Raw genomic sequence first — 17,278 nt, 5'->3', positions numbered from 1 at the left:
TAACCACTGTAAGCTTATAATAGGGAAAATTCTAGTAAAGTTGATGCAGCAACATTAGAGAGGGGAAGAGGATAGATGATCTTTGATTATTTTTTAATTGGTTCCTGGTGTATGTAACATGAATATCAGTTGCTCAAAACAGCTCCAGTTTTGCCTCTTCTAAGAAATACTTGCCCAAGAAAATCAATACAAATGGCCCCAGTATTTTTATTTATTTTTTTAGAAAGGAAAACAGCTGAATAAATCACTAACTATGATCTATTTTGCAATTTTAACATCAACTTCTAAATACATAATTTATATTATTATTTTCAATTGTTTTTTTTATGGCAATCTTCGTCAGTGAAATTATCTGTCAAAATGTTCTCTTTTCAAGAACATCAAAGCCCATAAATTAATAACACGGATCCCATTCTATTTTAACCAGAAAAAATCTGAAAACATGAATGCATGTCAAAATTCTCCTTCATTATTTGCTTTCCGACCACCAAACTACTCCATACTGTGAGGTCGAGGAATTGTCAAAAACAAGAAGTCAAATGGCCGAAAATTACACACTTAATTGCCAATTTTTGAAAGTGGTGCTGAAATTGTAAAATAGGTCAGAGTTGTTGACAGTTTTCCCTTTTGAGAATGGGATGCTGCTCCAGTATTTTATGGTTGTTGCCTCCTTCAACAGTGGCTTTGACTATGCATCAAATTCCCAGTCCTGCTATGCTACCCAAATATTTTGAATAAATTCTCCACTATATACACTTTGCTGTCATTATTATTTTGTATACAACGTCCATCATTAAATTTCCATACTATATAAATACGGTTTAATAGTTTCCGCCAGAAGATAGAAATTAGAATAAAGTAGGTTTGGTTGTTTATCTAGATAGAATTCCCAGTCTTTTTTTTTAAAAGAAAGAAGCATCGATTGTTAGGGTAGGAATGCTTTATTTTATTATTTATCTATTAATCTCGAGTTGAGACTAACAAAAATTTATAAAACATTATATAAAAAATAAAATTACATAAAAAAACTAGCAACGGCAGCAAAAAGAAAAAGTTATGGAGAAGTTTTCAGGATTTAATCAAATAGTGATTAGAAATCGCTATTAAAATTGGTGCGAGGGAAAGCAAATAAGATACATACAAACAGAAAAACCATCTCAGCAATTTTTTAGGCAACGATATCCGAAAATTAAGATGAAAAAGAAATATATATAGGAGATTCATTTGGAGGAAAACAGATATCGGAATCAAAGAGCTAGCACCTACAGTATGCTCAAAAACAGTCGAATTGGCTGTGAATTTGTGTCCAAAATTCCCTTCCACCACAGAAGAAACTGCAAGCATACTCCAAGTGCTGGGAAATACCTTTTAGATTAGTGGTCATTGGCTTTCAAGCTTCTTCCACAAATTAACAGCCCGTCTAATAATAGAATCTGCAGAAAATCCTTCTGCATAAGCGCTAATGGCAATCAGGAGGCTTGTGAATTTCTGCCCGTCATCCTGTAAATTCCACGTACGAACAAGCATATTAGAATACTACTTGAATCATATGCACTATCACAAACTGAAACTCAATCAAGATATTCCAACACAAATACCTACACATTGACGGTAGAAAACATTTCCTCAAATGTATTGCATCATTTTCCTTCCACAAAATATCAAAATTGCATTTTTCCTTTTCTACTTCACTAACAAAAATACAATCTACCTAGAATTGCAGCAATTGCCAGAAATAAAACCAGAACACGCCATTATTCTAACTAACCTCTGGTTTGATAAAAGTCAGATCTTTGGTTGTAAATGGGACCATATAGGATGGAAGGTCAGAACGTAACATAGCCTACATTACATGAAGCAAGGAGCTTTAGCTTTAAGTATCAAGCTTTGAAAGTAATCAATCAACACACAGACAAGCTTACAAGATTCTTGCTTAGAATAGCCTGCTCGGCATTTGCAATCAATGCCTGGAAAAAATAAATAGTACATAAAGTCCAGGGAAAAGAGTATTTAATTTCAAGAAGATAACAAGAAAATATTCAACAGACACAGTAGATAGAACAGAGGTCATAATTATCTCTCTAAATATATAATTTGCATCACAGTTTTGCCTTTGTTTGACTAATGCAATGGATTAATACAGTAAAGAAATCCCATCTTAGGAGAAGCTTAGGTTTAAAGCACCTTGAGATTCCATAATATTCTACTGATAAGGGTCATTCCATGATAATCTAATTTCTATTGCTGGCTACTAATTTGCCTGGCATTCTTTAAACCAATATAATAAGTTACTAAGATCCTTCTCACCCAAGTTCCTAATATAACTCAATTCAAAGGTTTAAACTAAACCGTAAGATTTAACTAAATATAGCTAGCAATTACTGCCAAGCACAAAAAATTGAATGTTAAGTTGAAAAGTTCCTCAGGGCATTTACAGTTTACGTCAGTTTGCAAATTTTACTTCTCTAATGTTTACAAGGATCTGATTCTTTTATTCCTCCAACGAGTCTATTCCCTTTTTATGTATGACATCATCACTCCCTTTGGTAGCATCAACTAATTCAGAATTTCCTATGTATGATATGACAATAACTTCTTGGAGTGATAAAGCAACCATGGTCCAACAACTTTTGGGTTGCCACATCGAAGAGAATGAATGTGGTATGCCTGTAAACGACCTATTCAATATCCATAACAAAAAGAGATTAAGATCAAGTTCAAGCCAAAAGTCAGCACTATATATGAAGTTTCAGAATATTCGTAAACATCGACAGTACCACGAAAATACACCAAGCAACCAAGATCATTTTAGTGCAAGAAGAAATATATCAATATATATATATATATATTCATGAAAGAAAGGTTTAAGGAACCACTATCATAGCCAAACTACCTTTTTGATTCGCTCCTCCTCAACTTCGTTAACACACTGCAATAAGTTTTCCAATGAACCTAACAAATTGTAATAAGGTCAACTTAGGAACTACGTAATCATGAAATGAGAAAAGAAAGATCATACAAACTTCAGAAAATAGAACTAATGCACTATTAATCTAAAGGAACTCCTCTGCCCAACAATGAAAGCAAAAGCAAAAAATAGTATATAATTGATCTCACAGTGACTTCATTTTTTCACTAGGCAATAGGATGACTGTAACTTCCCCACATTTAAAGAGCCCAATGTACCTTATATGCACTTGTTTATCACCGATCCACCATATGAAAAGAAAGCTGTTGTCCACACGCTGCCTTTCTCCCTCTCTACCCCCAACCCCCCTTGTTTGACATGGATGGATGCAGCAAGGAAAGATATCGCAAAGAGTATCATGAAATAATTTTTAAAAAAAGGGCAATAACGACTATCACCATCATCATCACACTTTGAGATTAACATGCTATGGTTTTAAGTAATAGTAAAAAGGTCCGCATAAACCTACCAAACTTTGTAATAAGTCGAATAGCATGAACGTCTCCAATACCTTCAACTCCTGCAATACAGATCACAGATGAATTTATAAATTTCCTGCAGAGTCCAGTTGCAATTTTGTTAAATTTAGCCAAGTATGACCTTAAGAGGTAATGCATCAACAGGGTAACCAATATGTGGATGAAAAAACAACTATCTTCCACAATCTCCCAAATGGAAAAAACCCATAAAATGAGTTACTCTCTGAATCAGATGTTTTTCTTATACATGTCTTCTACTGGCTCTCAAGTTTAGTAAAAGAAACATAGATGAACCTGGTATGTTATCAGACTTGTCTCCCACGAGTGAAATTACATCAACAAACTGAGATGGCTCCAGTGTCCCATACTTCTTAGCAAAGTCTTCCATCCCAAAAGAGGACATCCTAAAATGAGTAAGCAATGCAGTAAGAACAAGAGAGAAAGCAAGCAGCTAAAAGTTGCATAAGAAAACAGAAGCATTAAACATGAAGCAAGAAAAAAAGTACTACTCATTCCGTCCATGATATCGTTTCCACTTTGTGAAGGGCACAGGTTTTAAGAAAATGGTGGATAGTAGTGGGTATTGTTATGAGTGGAATTTGGGTACCACTATTATTGTGAGTGAAGTTTGTGGACCCTACTGCTATAAATGGAAGTGGAAACGATATCGGTGGACGGACTAAAATGACAAAAGTGGAAACGATATCATGGATGGAGGGAGTACAATTTTTCTTTACAAAATTGTACTACAATATAAGGTCAAAAGAATTCTTGTGGTCAGCAAATGAGGTTCCAGTTTCAAAATTAATAGTCTAGAATATTGAGTCAGAAAATAATTCAAACCAACAAAAGTCCCATAGCAGAAACCCAAATACTTAGGTCGAGAAACTTGTCCCGCACTGTAATTCTTCACATGCCTACTGAACTCTAGAATGCAAATATGTACTCTACTACTCCAATAGCCCAGAGAGCCCAATGCCTACCCACCAGCCCATGACAATGAAATTGCAATAGTTAACATAAAATAAAGTAAATAAACATAAATAGGAATAACAAAACAAACTCAAAGTTTGACCCCGAAATTATTCTTCTTGGCCTACCAAGTATATACTCTAATGCTCAGCCCACTTACAATCCTTAGTTCATTGTTCATGTTTAACAATTTTTTCACCAAACTACTGAATCAATCAGGGAGTTCAGATGTGAGCCTATCTCTTCTGAATCTGAATGTTTTAGTTTTCAGAAAATTACCATGAAATTATATGTAAGGCAAGAAGTAACAAGGACAGAAGTTACATTGTAGAAAATGGAACTGTTGGTAGTTGCAGCCAGTTGGCTATAGGCTATAGCTATAGAGAACATTGAGACAAGTTGACCTTCAAATATTATGTACTCCTGAAACTTACAGACATCTTGCACACATGCATAGCAAATAAGAGAGGAAAATAAACAGGCAGATCCCAGAAAGCTTGTCAATAGCCAAGAGGAATACTAACTGAAAGCCACGAGGAGCAATTCGCAACAGGCGCAATGAAGGAGACAGTATCTGGAAAAAATCTTTGTCTGGGGAGACAACTCGTACCTGTACCGATTATCTTAAAAAAGAGTCATGTGCCAATGAAGAATAGAACAAAGGATAGAAATAAAAACTAGTACTAGATATTGAAAGTTGTATAATAATTAGGATGTGAATACCGTTCACAGCAATAGTTTCCATATCTCACAAAACTAGATGCTATTGGAACAGAACAGATAAGCAAAAAATGAACTCCATTCAACTTTCAGAAGATAACAGGAAACCTAACATGGTTTTTTTTTAATGTAGAATCATTGACAAAAGTCTGCTTGGATCCTCAATAGATTATAGAACTAATGAAACAACGCAGTGAAAAGTACCTTGAACCCATCATTGACGCTTTTAACGGCCAGTGTCCCAATTACATCATCAGCTTCAACACCTGGAACCTGCTTAAGAAATGAAAAGATAAATTCACATGCTTCTGCTACCTTTGTTATCAACAAAGAATTAATATGCAAGTGTTTGTACCTCAATCACTTTGATAGACATAGCCTTGAGGGACGCTTTCAAGTACTGAAGCCCCTGGACAACAGTATCAGGGGTTGGAGGCCGATTGCTTTTGTAAGATGGGTATAGGGTGTGACGAAAATTTATGCCTACAAGAAATTGACCAATTAGACCATTTTCTCCAGTGCATTTTTTTTCAACAAATGCATATAATTTCACATAAAAACTTATAGAATTCTACAAGACACATCCAACTACAGATCTTCACTTATGAGTTATCAGTTATGACAAGAATAAGGATTTTATAAAATTTACTCAGTTTAATTTGTATGTGGTATGTTTCAAAGACTCAATTCAATGGAAAACAGCCCATACATGGTTTTTCAAATAGGTGATACCATCCTTAGGCACCCACCTTCGCATTGTTTCTTACATCACCACTTTTAATTACCATTTTTATCCTATCTAAACCTTCCATTACAGCTCCACCTCTTTTACCCCTCACTTTCTATCAAAATACCTTCTTATGGTAAGATAATGCTAAGAAAAATGCAAGGGAAACGAGCGACATACAGTGGCTGGCTTAACCACCACATCAGGTCGGCAACATATTGCCATTTATTTTGAAGGATAATCATGACGATAGTAATATGCAGTTAGGACGACAAGTAGATAGGTACAGGGTAGTATTTCTTTTATAGTTTGTCAACTTAAACGATCCGTTTACCAAGCAATCTGGGTCATCAGTTCAGGTTGCACATTTTTTCTTGTGCTTGGGTGGTGGGCCAGGTGGGGGAGGGGGATTGACCAAATTAGATCAGTATGGTTGGACATATTTCCATTGAATATCACTGACAGAGAAGCTTTCATCTGATAAAAAAACCAACATCGAATCACATGACGGAAGCTTCAGAACTGCCAGAACATTATTTTACCACTTTTAATCAGACATAAAAAATTTAGTGGAGCAAAAGATAACATTCCACTAAAAGATAACATAGCTCTGACTAACTTCTTTTAAATCCCAGGTTTAATTTATCCATGGAATATACAGAGTTCACAGTAACAAACTAAGCAAAGAAAAAATTATAAAAGTAAAAGATAAGAGAAGCGAGTTTAAACCAAAGAAATCGATATAGTACTGTAGGGATTAAACTGAAAGAAGAACAAAGCAAGAACTCGAGGAAAATCTCCTACCCAAGCGCCACAGATACCGACACTAAATTCTAAATGGTCTTAGTTCTCCCATAATCAGGCGAGAACTATCTATCCAGCCTAAAGTTTCGAGCCTGCTCAGGAGCTCATAGCCCATACTAAAAATTAAATAACTGAAAAAAGTAAATCAAGCAAGAAAACAAATAAAACAGTCCTCCTAAATCAAGGATGCACGTGCTGACATTGTTATGAATAGTAATAAGTATCCCACATTGGTTTAGTGTTCCTAGTTGTGATAGTTCTCTTACATATAAATATGTACTCTTTTCTCCAATATAAATACACCTTCCTACTTCTTCTTCTTCAATATGTTTTATATCTTTATTCTCTACATGGTATCAGAGCATGTTAGATACCTGATAATTTTTTCTACTGTACGTATTTATGAATAGTATTGTACGTATTCATGAATAGTACTTTACGTATTTATGAATATTTTTTTTTCTATTCCTATAAGTATGCTCTGTGGTTGCAGCATTGTCTGATCTTCCACATCAGAAAATTTTGTTCTTCTTTGTTTTCCTTCATCTCTCCGGCTGGCACTACTATTGCTGCTCGGGTCTCCCCGTTGCACAGCCTCCCTCTCTAGCTTTTGTTCTCAGCCACCGCTGCTGTCTATTCTCTATATAGGGTTTCAGTTTTCTAATCCTTTTACATCATGTCTGATTCAAAATCCGCTGCCCTAGGAACCACCATAAAATTGAATGGTTCCAATTATCTTCTCTGGTCTCGTGCCTTTCTATTGTTCTTAGGCTCTCAGAAAAAGAAAACACATGTTCTAAGTGATCCAGTTGCTTCTACGGATCTCAAATATGATGCCTGGAGTGCCGACGATTGTGCTGTCATGACTTGGCTTTTGAATAGTCTTGAAGACTTTGTTAGTAAGAATATCATGTTCTTAGAAACTGCTAAGGACATGTGGGATACATTGCGGCAGATGTATTCCAATGACAAGAACGTATCTCGTGTCTTCGAGTTATATGAGAAACTTTTCTCTCATACTCAGTCTGGCCAATCAATTAATGACTATTTCTCTACACTCAAGGGACTTGCTGATGAAATTCTTGTTTATCATCCACTATCCTGTTCTGTCACTCAGCGGGCCACACAGTGGGAAGAGTTCATGGTTGCCAAATTCTTATCAGGTTTGGATGCTGATCTCCGACCAGTTCGTGACAGCCTGTTATCAAGTGATAATGTTCCATCATTATCCAATGCCTTATCTCGTGTGTTGCGGGTTTCCACTGGTCGTACCGATGATGCTACTTCACCTAATTCTTCTGCCATGGCTGCTCGCGGTCAGAATTCTCATGTTAATGCCTCTTTTTCGCCCTCCAGCCAGGCTGTTCAGAATCAAAATTATGCTCACGGTCAAAATTCTTACGGTGGTCGTGGTCGTGGCCGTAGTGGTGAACGAGGTCGTGGCCGAGGTCACGGTTCTGATCGTTATTGTGAGTATTGCCACCGAACCAACCACACTTCTGAAAATTGTTGAAAAACCTTTGGCAAACCAGGTCGGGCTCATACAGTTGTTCCTGATCCTCAGTCTTCCTCCAGTGATGATACGGTCTCGCTCTCACGGGCTCAATACGACAAACTGATCCAATCCATCAATTTGTCATCTGATACTGCTCCATCTACTAGTGCAGCCTCTCCTATAGTTGCTTCTGCAGGTGCGTTTGCAGTGTCTCATGGTAAGTCTTGGTTGGTAGATTCTGGTGCCTCTGTCCATATTACTGGTACTAAATCTCTTTTGACATCTTTTACTCCTTCATCCTTACCTTCTGTCCGTGTCGCTGATGGCACCTATTCTTCGGTGACGGGGAGTGGTGTTGTCCGTCCTACTCCTCAATTAACTCTTAACAATGTCATGTTTGCTTCTAAATTTCCCGTTAGCTTATTATCGGTTAGTCAACTTACCAAAACTCACAATTGCTCTGTCACCTTTTTTCCTACCTTTGTTACCTTTCAGGACCTGCAGACGAAGAAGACGATTGGTGGAGGACATGAGCGTGACGGGGTTTACTACTTGGATTATGGTATTTCGGCACCTTCGCGTGCTCTCTCTGCCACCGTGACTCCATATCAGTGGCATTGTCGCCTTGGTCATCCGTCGCCGTCTAGTCTTCGCAGTTTAATTCCTACTTCGTCTGTTGAATTTCAATGTGAGTCTTGTGAGTTGGGCAAGCACCATCGCACATCTTTTTCTTCTAGAATTGATAAACGTAGTTCTTTTGCTTTTGAGCTTGTTCATTGTGATGTTTGGGGTCAGAGTCGAGTTGAGTCTAGAGGGGGTTTCAGATATTTTATGGTCTTGGTTGATGATTATTCGCGTATGACATGGGTGTATTTGCTCAAACAGAGAACTGGAGTCCCTGCTATACTAAACTCTTTTTATCATGAAATAAAAACTCAATATTCTGTCGATTTGCGTATTCTTCGCACTGATAATGCTCTTGAATTCACTCAAAAATCTATTTCATCTTTTTGTGATTCTCGTGGCATAATTCATCAAACTTCCTGCTCACAAACTTCCCAACAAAATGGAGTTGCAGAACGAAAACACCGTCATATTTTGGATGTTGCTCGTACTCTTATGTCTCATATGCGGGTTCCTAAGTGGTTATGGGGTGATGCTGTTCTTACGGCATGTTTTCTCATTAATAGAATGCCTTCTAGTGTGCTTCATGGAGATATTCCTTTTTCGTATCTTCATCCTGACAAACCTCTTTACCCTGTCCCTCCTCGCATTTTTTGGTGTGTTTGTTTTGTTCATGATCTAAGTCCTGGGTTAGATAAGTTATCTCCTCGTTCTATTAAGTGTGTTTTTCTCGGGTATTCTAGAACACAGAAAGGGTATAGATGTCTTGACCCTCTTACCAAACGTCACTATGTCTGTGCCGATGTCACCTTCTTTGAATCTCTTCCTTTTTTTCCTCATACTAGCACTACTTCTCAAAATAAGTTACAATCTGCTCCTTTGCCTATACCGGCGATAGTTTCTCCTCCTACTCAACCCTTACAAGTGTATACCCGTCGTCCTCGTCCCGCACCAGTTCCAGAGACTGTTGTTGAACCGGCCTCATGTTCTCCACCCGAGTTATCTTCTTCTGCAGATTCTGAGGATGACCAACCTGCCAACACAGATGACTTACCTATCGCTATACGCAAAGGTAAACGTACTTGTACCACTCGCCATCCAATGTCTAACTATGTCTCTTTTGCCTGTTTGAGTCTTTCTTTTCGGTCTTTTGCTCTTTCCCTTTTCTCTACAGATATTCCAACTTCTTACCTTGAGGCACTCAAACATCCGCATTGGAAGGCTGCTATGGATGAGGAGATGTGTGCCCTTTTATCTCGTGGCACTTGGGTTCTAGCAACTGCTCCTGTTTCTGCTGTTATTGTTTCTTGTCGTTGGGTGTTCACTATCAAGTTTCTTGCTGATGGTACCATTGATCGGTACAAAGCCCGCCTTGTAGCAAAAGGTTTTACACAGACTTATGGTGTGGATTACTTTGAGACATTCTCTCCCACCGCTCGCTTGAACTCCATTCGCATCTTGTTCTCCTTGGCTGTTAATCTTTCTTGGCCTATGTATCAGCTTGATGTGAAGAATGCTTTTCTCTATGGCGATATATCTCCAACTGTTTATATGGAGCAACCTCCTGGGTATGTTGCTCAGGGGGAGGATTCTACTAAGGTGTGTTGTCTTAAGAAGGCTATTTATGGTCTTAAGCAAAGTCCGAAGGCATGGTTTGACAAGTTTAGTAGTGTTCTCAGCAAAATTGGGTTTAAGCAATGCAAGTCTGACCACTCTGTTTTTGTGCGCCATCAAGCCTCTGGAATTGTCATTCTCGTTGTCTATGTCGATGACATCCTTATATCTGGGAGTGATGTACAAGGAATTGATGATACAAAGGCATACTTGCAAGAACAATTCGTTATTAAGGATTTGGGACGTCCCAAGTACTTCTTGGGAATTGAAATTGCTCACAGCAAGTATGGAATTTCTCTGTCTCAGCAGAAGTATGCTACTGATTTACTTAAAGAAACCGGGTTGTTGGGAAAGAAGCCGGTTGATACTCCTATGGATATTGACCCGAATGTCTGGGATGAGAGTGAAGATTTCTTGGAGGACAAAGCTAAGTACAGACGTCTTGTTGGGAAACTTATCTACTTGACAGTGACACGGCCTGATATTTCTTTTGCGGTTGGTTTGGTTAGTCGTTTCTTGGATAAGCCTAAACAAGTTCATTGGGAAGCTGCTATTCGAATTCTTCGATATATCAAGAAATCTCCGGGAAAAGGATTGTTCTTTAAAAAAAATGGTCATCTAAAAATTGAAGGGTACTCTGATGCTGATTATGCTGGCTCTAAAATTGATCGGAAATCGACATCTGGATACTGTACTTACTTGGGTGGAAATTTGATAACTTGGAGGAGCAAGAAACAACAAACAGTTGCTAGATCTTCAGCCGAGGCTGAGTATAGAGCTATGGCTCATACTGCAACTGAGATGATTGGTGTGAAGAATCTGCTTGGGGAATTAGGATTCACTTTCAATGAACCATTACCCATGCACTGTGATAACCAAGCAGCTATTTACATTGCTAACAATCCAGTTTTTCATGAACGGACTAAACATATTGAGGTTGACTGCCATTTCATTCGTGAGTGTGTATTGAACCAAACTATTTCTACTCCGTTCACTTCTTCGTCAGATCAAATTGCTGATATCTTCACTAAACCGTTGGGAGGCAAGCATTTCTCTGAGTTGTGTATCAAGCTGGATATGATTAACATATATGCTCCAGCTTGAGGGGGAGTGTTATGAATAGTAATAAGTATCCCACATTGGTTTAGTGTTCCTAGTTGTGATAGTTCTCTTACATATAAATATGTACTCTTTTCTCCAATATAAATACACCTTCCTACTTCTTCTTCTTCAATATGTTTTATATCTTTATTCTCTACAGACATCAAGATATTTGTATGCACGATCAAGTTTTTTTCTCCATCATAATGAATATTTCTGGGTAAGTAAAACTCCAAAAAGACGCCTAGCTTGACAGAAACATACTCAAAGCTTCAGGTTAAAACATGGATATAATTTCAGGTCCTATTACTATTAGCAATTAAAATATCAAGAGATCCAGGTAACTGCTCGTGGATATGGACTATTAGGTAAGAGCCCTCCCTTTTTAGCTAGTCATAAATGAAGAAAAAGAAAAAATAAAAATCAAATAGCATACCTTTTCCAACAAAACTTTGTTTGGACGAAAGAGACGCATGACCATAAGGAACCCCTGTAAAGAAAAACTTTGTTTTATCAAAATAATTCGCTCAAGGCCACACCCATCTATTTTAGTTAAAAATTATTATAGGAGTATACTCAACTACACTATAGTCAGTATAAGTAAACATTTATTATGACCCTATAGTCAGAAATAGCATCTGAAAGTCATCATTTTAGGTCCTTTCTGAACCCCCTTTTCCCCCACCCTCCACCCAAGTAGGCATGAAATAAGATGGGAAAAGTAATGATTAATTTGATGGATATTCTCCATTAGCTGGAAGCAACAACTTAATAAAAATAAAGGAAACTGATAACTGATTCCATATGTTTAGAACCTCTCTATAAAAAACAAACAATCTATCCTTTTCACTAACATCTTAACCAAATTCAGTATTGTCTATTAGTTTAAATGATCCAATGAGATTCGTTCAAGCTTAAATTGAAACAGAACCATTAGAAAGGAAAAGATGCATCATGCATGCACAATGACCAGGCACGACGACACCCAGGTCCAATCAAAACGGGCTCTGACAAGCAGCAGAAGTTACAAGCCCAGAGCTCTTCCAACTGTACCCACTACTTAGGTGAAAGAAATTTTTTAGCTAAATCTACTCAATTTGATCATATCGCAAAGACCAATAAATTAGACAATCCAGATAGAACTGAAAGCTGATGCTGAAGTCACATCACCCAGCGGCATTTCAATTATATGAGTCTCCTTATTAAATCAAAATACACCATACAGTTCCTCTTTCTGGGTAACAGTTATCTCAGTTGCGTACTTCTAGACGATTGTAAATACGTGAACCAGTATTGATGTTTATACCATGGCAAGGTCACAAAAACATCAAACTTCAGCAATTTTCCAACAGAGAAACAAGAGATCAACAGTATGACTATTTATAAATCTGAGTTCTGTATTCATCGCTTGCTTAACTCCTTAGTTAAAAGATATGGAACTATAAATTGTTAAAAATTGAAGAAACAAAAAAGTAACCTAGAGGCGGACAACAGAAAGAAAGACCCAATCAAACTTGGACCATTCCTGATAAATGATAAAATAAACAAGATTTTGCAATATTTGCATATCACACAGCCCCTCAAGTACCAGAACATAACCATAGATAATTGACGAGTGCTAAAAATAAAGAAGATATAAACTGCAAAATTAGGAACTATATAAATAAATGGAATAAAGAGAATAAAACATAATTAAAAAGCAAGCTTACCGTCATGGTCAAAAACCACCTGGACGTCGGATGGAATAAAAGCAAAAACAGAAGGGAAAAAAACTTGTGTTAGAGCGGACACATCAACAGCAATAGGTCAGTGCATAAAAGGCACAAAACTGACGTGGGCAGAAAAGAAATCAAATGACACAGGGTCCTCAAAAAATGAGAATAAAAGAGTGAAGGAAAATAAAGAGACTCGTGAAGATAGAGATAGCATCAGGTATATGTGACATTGTTGAGTGAATAGTGGCAGCCAGTGTTGAGAGGAGCTAAAATATAACTCTTTCAATCTGTAATAGAATTATAGCAAAATTTTCTAGTATTCGAAAAATCCAACTCTTGGATGAACAAAGAAGTTATTCTAGCTACTATTGGTTACTATATTCATTATTATGGTAAAAGATCTTTTTCAGCTCTAGGAGCAGATATTTTAATAGACAAAGTGGACCAGAAAGAACACATCTTCAAACACCTTAGAATGAAGGGAAAAGACAAATGAAACCACTACTACAGGTACAGGAGATATAAATATTAAGAGTTAAGTTGGCTGATCTATTTACAAAATAATTATCCCCAGTTATAGGGAGAATGAGGACATACCGCTACATGTGAAGGGATATATTCCAATACATCAATTATCTGCAAGAAGGCAGTGAAAAAACTTAAAAGAAAGTACAAAATATAGAAGATCAGGGAGCAATTTACAAAACTAACATGAGTCTGATCTTTACCCGGGCAGAACATGCTGTTTAATGAAATCATCCTTAGGTACATCTTCTATTAGCTAAATTACATAATTAACTTCTTTATTGCACAAAGCTTCAGATAGCAAGGTGTGGAAAATAAATTTTTATGCTGTTTATCCAAGATAACTCTTTCAGTAGGCAGCATGAAAACATCAGCATTCATTTCTAAAAGAGGATGAGTGATATTAGCATAAACAGAAAACTCTTGGAATGCAGTTTTGTGCATCAAAAGAAAATAAAGGTGGCTAGCCGAGAGAATAACATAGTTAGCTCCTCACATTACAAATGAGAATGAACATAGAGATACAGAACAAAAAACACTACAGGCCATGCTTTGCATTCTTCCTTAGGATATTCAACCAACTACTATGCAGTTAAAAAATAAAGATAACATATAAACATGCATATAAGTGAGACACAAAAAGGCTATAACTAGATTCTTTTTCTTAAGAAAGGCGTCTTATATAACATGAAAGGTGTGGCCTTAAGACAGCCCTAAGAAAATCACATAATCCTCGTATTCTTAACACACTGTGTCATATTCACTATTAAATTTCAAGGAAAAAGAACTGGGCAGATATATATACCCTTAAGGAAATCTCACCAGAGACAACGCACTGAAAATGGTTAGGACCCAATCTCCATTGCCATCAGCATGAGATAGATGACCATGGTGCAATTTCGCTATAAAAGAACCATAACAAGTTAATTAGCTACTGCATAGGCATATACACGCAGCGGCTTGAAGAAACAGAATGTAACAACAGAAATGATGAGTGCCCAAACTCGCAGTAGATCATCAAGAGAGGAGAGGAATAAGGAAGAAAGCCAGCTCCCAACAACCACAGCTAAGCTAGCATACGTATAGGCAGTGGAGCTGATCAAAGTTCTCAATAGAAATAGAATTCCTTCTGGGTTCTTTTCAGATAACCATAAATCAAGTCAATTGGTCGAACAATTTATTTATAGTTATGTTTTTTATTAGTTTGTTTTAGGGACAAATTATGAGCTTGTTTTATCAATAAGAGTATATTGCAGAAAATGGATTATCAAGGAAATTAGCGAATGCCTAGACATCATGTTGGGTTGGCCATTTGATATAAAGGGATTACATAGTCTCTCTGTTGTTTTCCTATAATTCCTATTTAAGCACTAAGCAGCTTTTAATCAATATGCACTCTATGGCAAAAGAAGGCTGAAAAAAACCCACTTAAACCAGCTATGTACAATAGTAACGAAGTGGTGATATAACAACAATAAAACATATCTTGTATCAGGTGGAGCAAGTGTGCTTGATGATCACTAAACAATTAAAAAGTTATGTTGAAGGTTTTATCACACTAGATCTGCCTATAAGTTCTAATATTTTCTTGATCAAATAATCTCATATTAACTCCAATTCACTTTCACTTCTCTTCCTTAGCATTTGGTCATGTATGGTAAGCATCGCCCAATAAAATTGAAAAAGAAATGAACACAACACCAGCAATTCCAGAACAATCATTTAGGGGTCCATAATTATATAAATTAATCGGAATACACTGATCATTGTACATACCAATAAGCTTGTAATAGGCTCTATACATGATTGAAGTGCCATCAATGAGCATTACTCTGCCATTTGATGGATTTAGGGCGGCGGTGGAACCATCTTCACGTGGAGCAGTATCAAGAAGTGTACTTTGGCTAAGCGTTGCGTTTTGAGCAGCTGTACTGACACCTCTCAAACAGATAGGTTGCAGAACTTTACAAAATCCAGAACTCAAACTAGGTCTCACTTTGCATGAGTCCTAAATAAACAATCAGACAACTAGAATAACAGAAATCATAAAATGCTAGGTGAATAGTGTAGTAAAAAGTGATGAATGATACTACCTTTTTAAAAAGAAGGCGTGAATATGACCTTCCTGAATCTCCACTAGACGTCAATTTGTGGCCTAACTTCTGTTTCACAGAGAGACTCCTCCCGCAGCAATAAGACGTCCTCCAGAAAATATGAAGTTGTTGGTGCGGAATTTGAAAGCAAGCCATGAAAACTAGCCTATTTATCTAAGCATTTTGAGGGATACGGCACAGAAAGAGTAGCGGACATTTGCGTCAAACTTCAATCAAAATTAGCTGCTTTTCTTAACCAAAAAAAAAAAAAGCGCTCGTCATTTAAAATAAAATTAAAAAATAAGGCGGATAGGAATACAGACGACACACTACCCAAACTATCTAAGTAAGAACCCAGGGCTTGGAGGGGGCTCCAGCCCCCAGCCAGGTAGTTGTAGAGAGGTGGCTTTGGACGCGGCCCGCAGTCACTCAGCGGCGGCCTGAGGAGAGTAAGGGTGGCTGCGGCACGCCGACTGGATTAGTCAGAAAGGGAAAATAAACGGGCACAGGCGGTGGCTATCGGCGGGGAGGTGAGGAGGGTGAGGAGAAAAGATGGACTGCGCCGGTCTGTTCTTATTTTCTGACAAAATTATCTCAATTTTGTTTACAAAATGAACATCAAAATATAAGAGCATCCAAACTCCGATTACTTGATATAAGGGGACCACAATGGGTAAGGAGGAAGGCGACACTAGAATGACTTGATAGATAATTTGATTTTTTTAGTTTTAATTTTTATATTTTCATTTAAATTTAATTACACAAATTTAAACAACACAATTTATTTCAAAATTAAATTGCATTAAATTTAAAATCCTAAAAATTACATTAAAAAAAAAGCTAAAGGAATAATTTAAAATTACTTAATTAAAACCTACAGATCTTTCGTTTCTTTCATCCTAGCTACGATCTTCGCCACCCGAGCCTTGTGAATTTAGAGAGTTTCCAGATCCATGCCATCCTTCTTCATGAATAAGATCCGATCGTCGTAGATCTCTCTCTTGAGCTTGTTCTTCTTGGCGTACTCGTCGCCGCCTTCACCGCCTTGTTGCCAATTGGCCGGAAATACGTAATCTCCTCGCCCGACGCCTTGTTGAAAGAATGGGGGAATATATTAGAGAGTGAAATATGGCAATTGGAGAAGGCGAAAAAATACATTTTCCCTCATTTGATTTTAAGCTACAATGAATTGTCGCCAGCACTTAAGCATTGTTTTTCATATTGTGCTGCCTATTCTAAAGATTCACGAATCAATGTTGAGAGGTTGATACAAGAATGGATGGCAATAGGGTATTTGGGCTCTGTTACAGAAAATGGTGGATCGGAACTTAAAGGGAAATAGTACTTCAACAATTTAGTAATGCAGTGTTTGTTTCAAGACTTTGAGGAAAGTGGATCGAGAAGCAGATAGAATGGTGTAAAATGCATGATATAGTACATG

At 37.2% G+C, this 17,278-nt stretch overlaps 1 protein-coding gene across 15 annotated transcripts; it reads right to left on the bottom strand.

Annotated features, from left to right (window-relative positions):
* Nucleotides 1–1,074: 1,074 nt before the first annotated feature.
* LOC130996012 (uncharacterized) lies at nt 1,075–16,507 on the bottom strand. Of its 15 annotated transcripts, none has more exons than XM_057921545.1 (16): nt 16,171–16,507; nt 15,838–16,088; nt 15,521–15,752; nt 14,567–14,646; nt 13,817–13,855; nt 13,214–13,232; nt 11,941–11,994; nt 5,495–5,622; nt 5,344–5,412; nt 4,944–5,029; nt 3,742–3,851; nt 3,438–3,488; nt 2,894–2,952; nt 1,923–1,967; nt 1,769–1,843; nt 1,075–1,500 (listed from the first exon to the last, which is right to left on the bottom strand). In XM_057921545.1, the coding sequence occupies exons 2-16, from the start codon at nt 15,991–15,993 to the stop codon at nt 1,381–1,383; spliced, it is 1,323 nt and encodes a 440-aa protein (XP_057777528.1). In that variant the 5' UTR covers nt 15,994–16,088; nt 16,171–16,507; the 3' UTR covers nt 1,075–1,380. The 15 variants fall into 15 exon arrangements, 12 of the variants coding, with proteins under 12 accessions (XP_057777528.1, XP_057777523.1, XP_057777522.1 ...); XM_057921540.1 differs by having other exon boundaries at nt 5,344–5,415; nt 16,171–16,480; XM_057921539.1 differs by having other exon boundaries at nt 5,344–5,415; nt 15,838–16,083; nt 16,171–16,480.
* Nucleotides 16,508–17,278: the final 771 nt, after the last annotated feature.

The sequence above is a fragment of the Salvia miltiorrhiza genome, chromosome 1 (assembly GCF_028751815.1).
Source record: "Salvia miltiorrhiza cultivar Shanhuang (shh) chromosome 1, IMPLAD_Smil_shh, whole genome shotgun sequence".
NCBI lineage: Eukaryota > Viridiplantae > Streptophyta > Magnoliopsida > Lamiales > Lamiaceae > Salvia > Salvia miltiorrhiza.
Note: the sequence above shows the minus strand (reverse complement) of the source record. Positions and strands in the feature narration are given on the sequence as shown.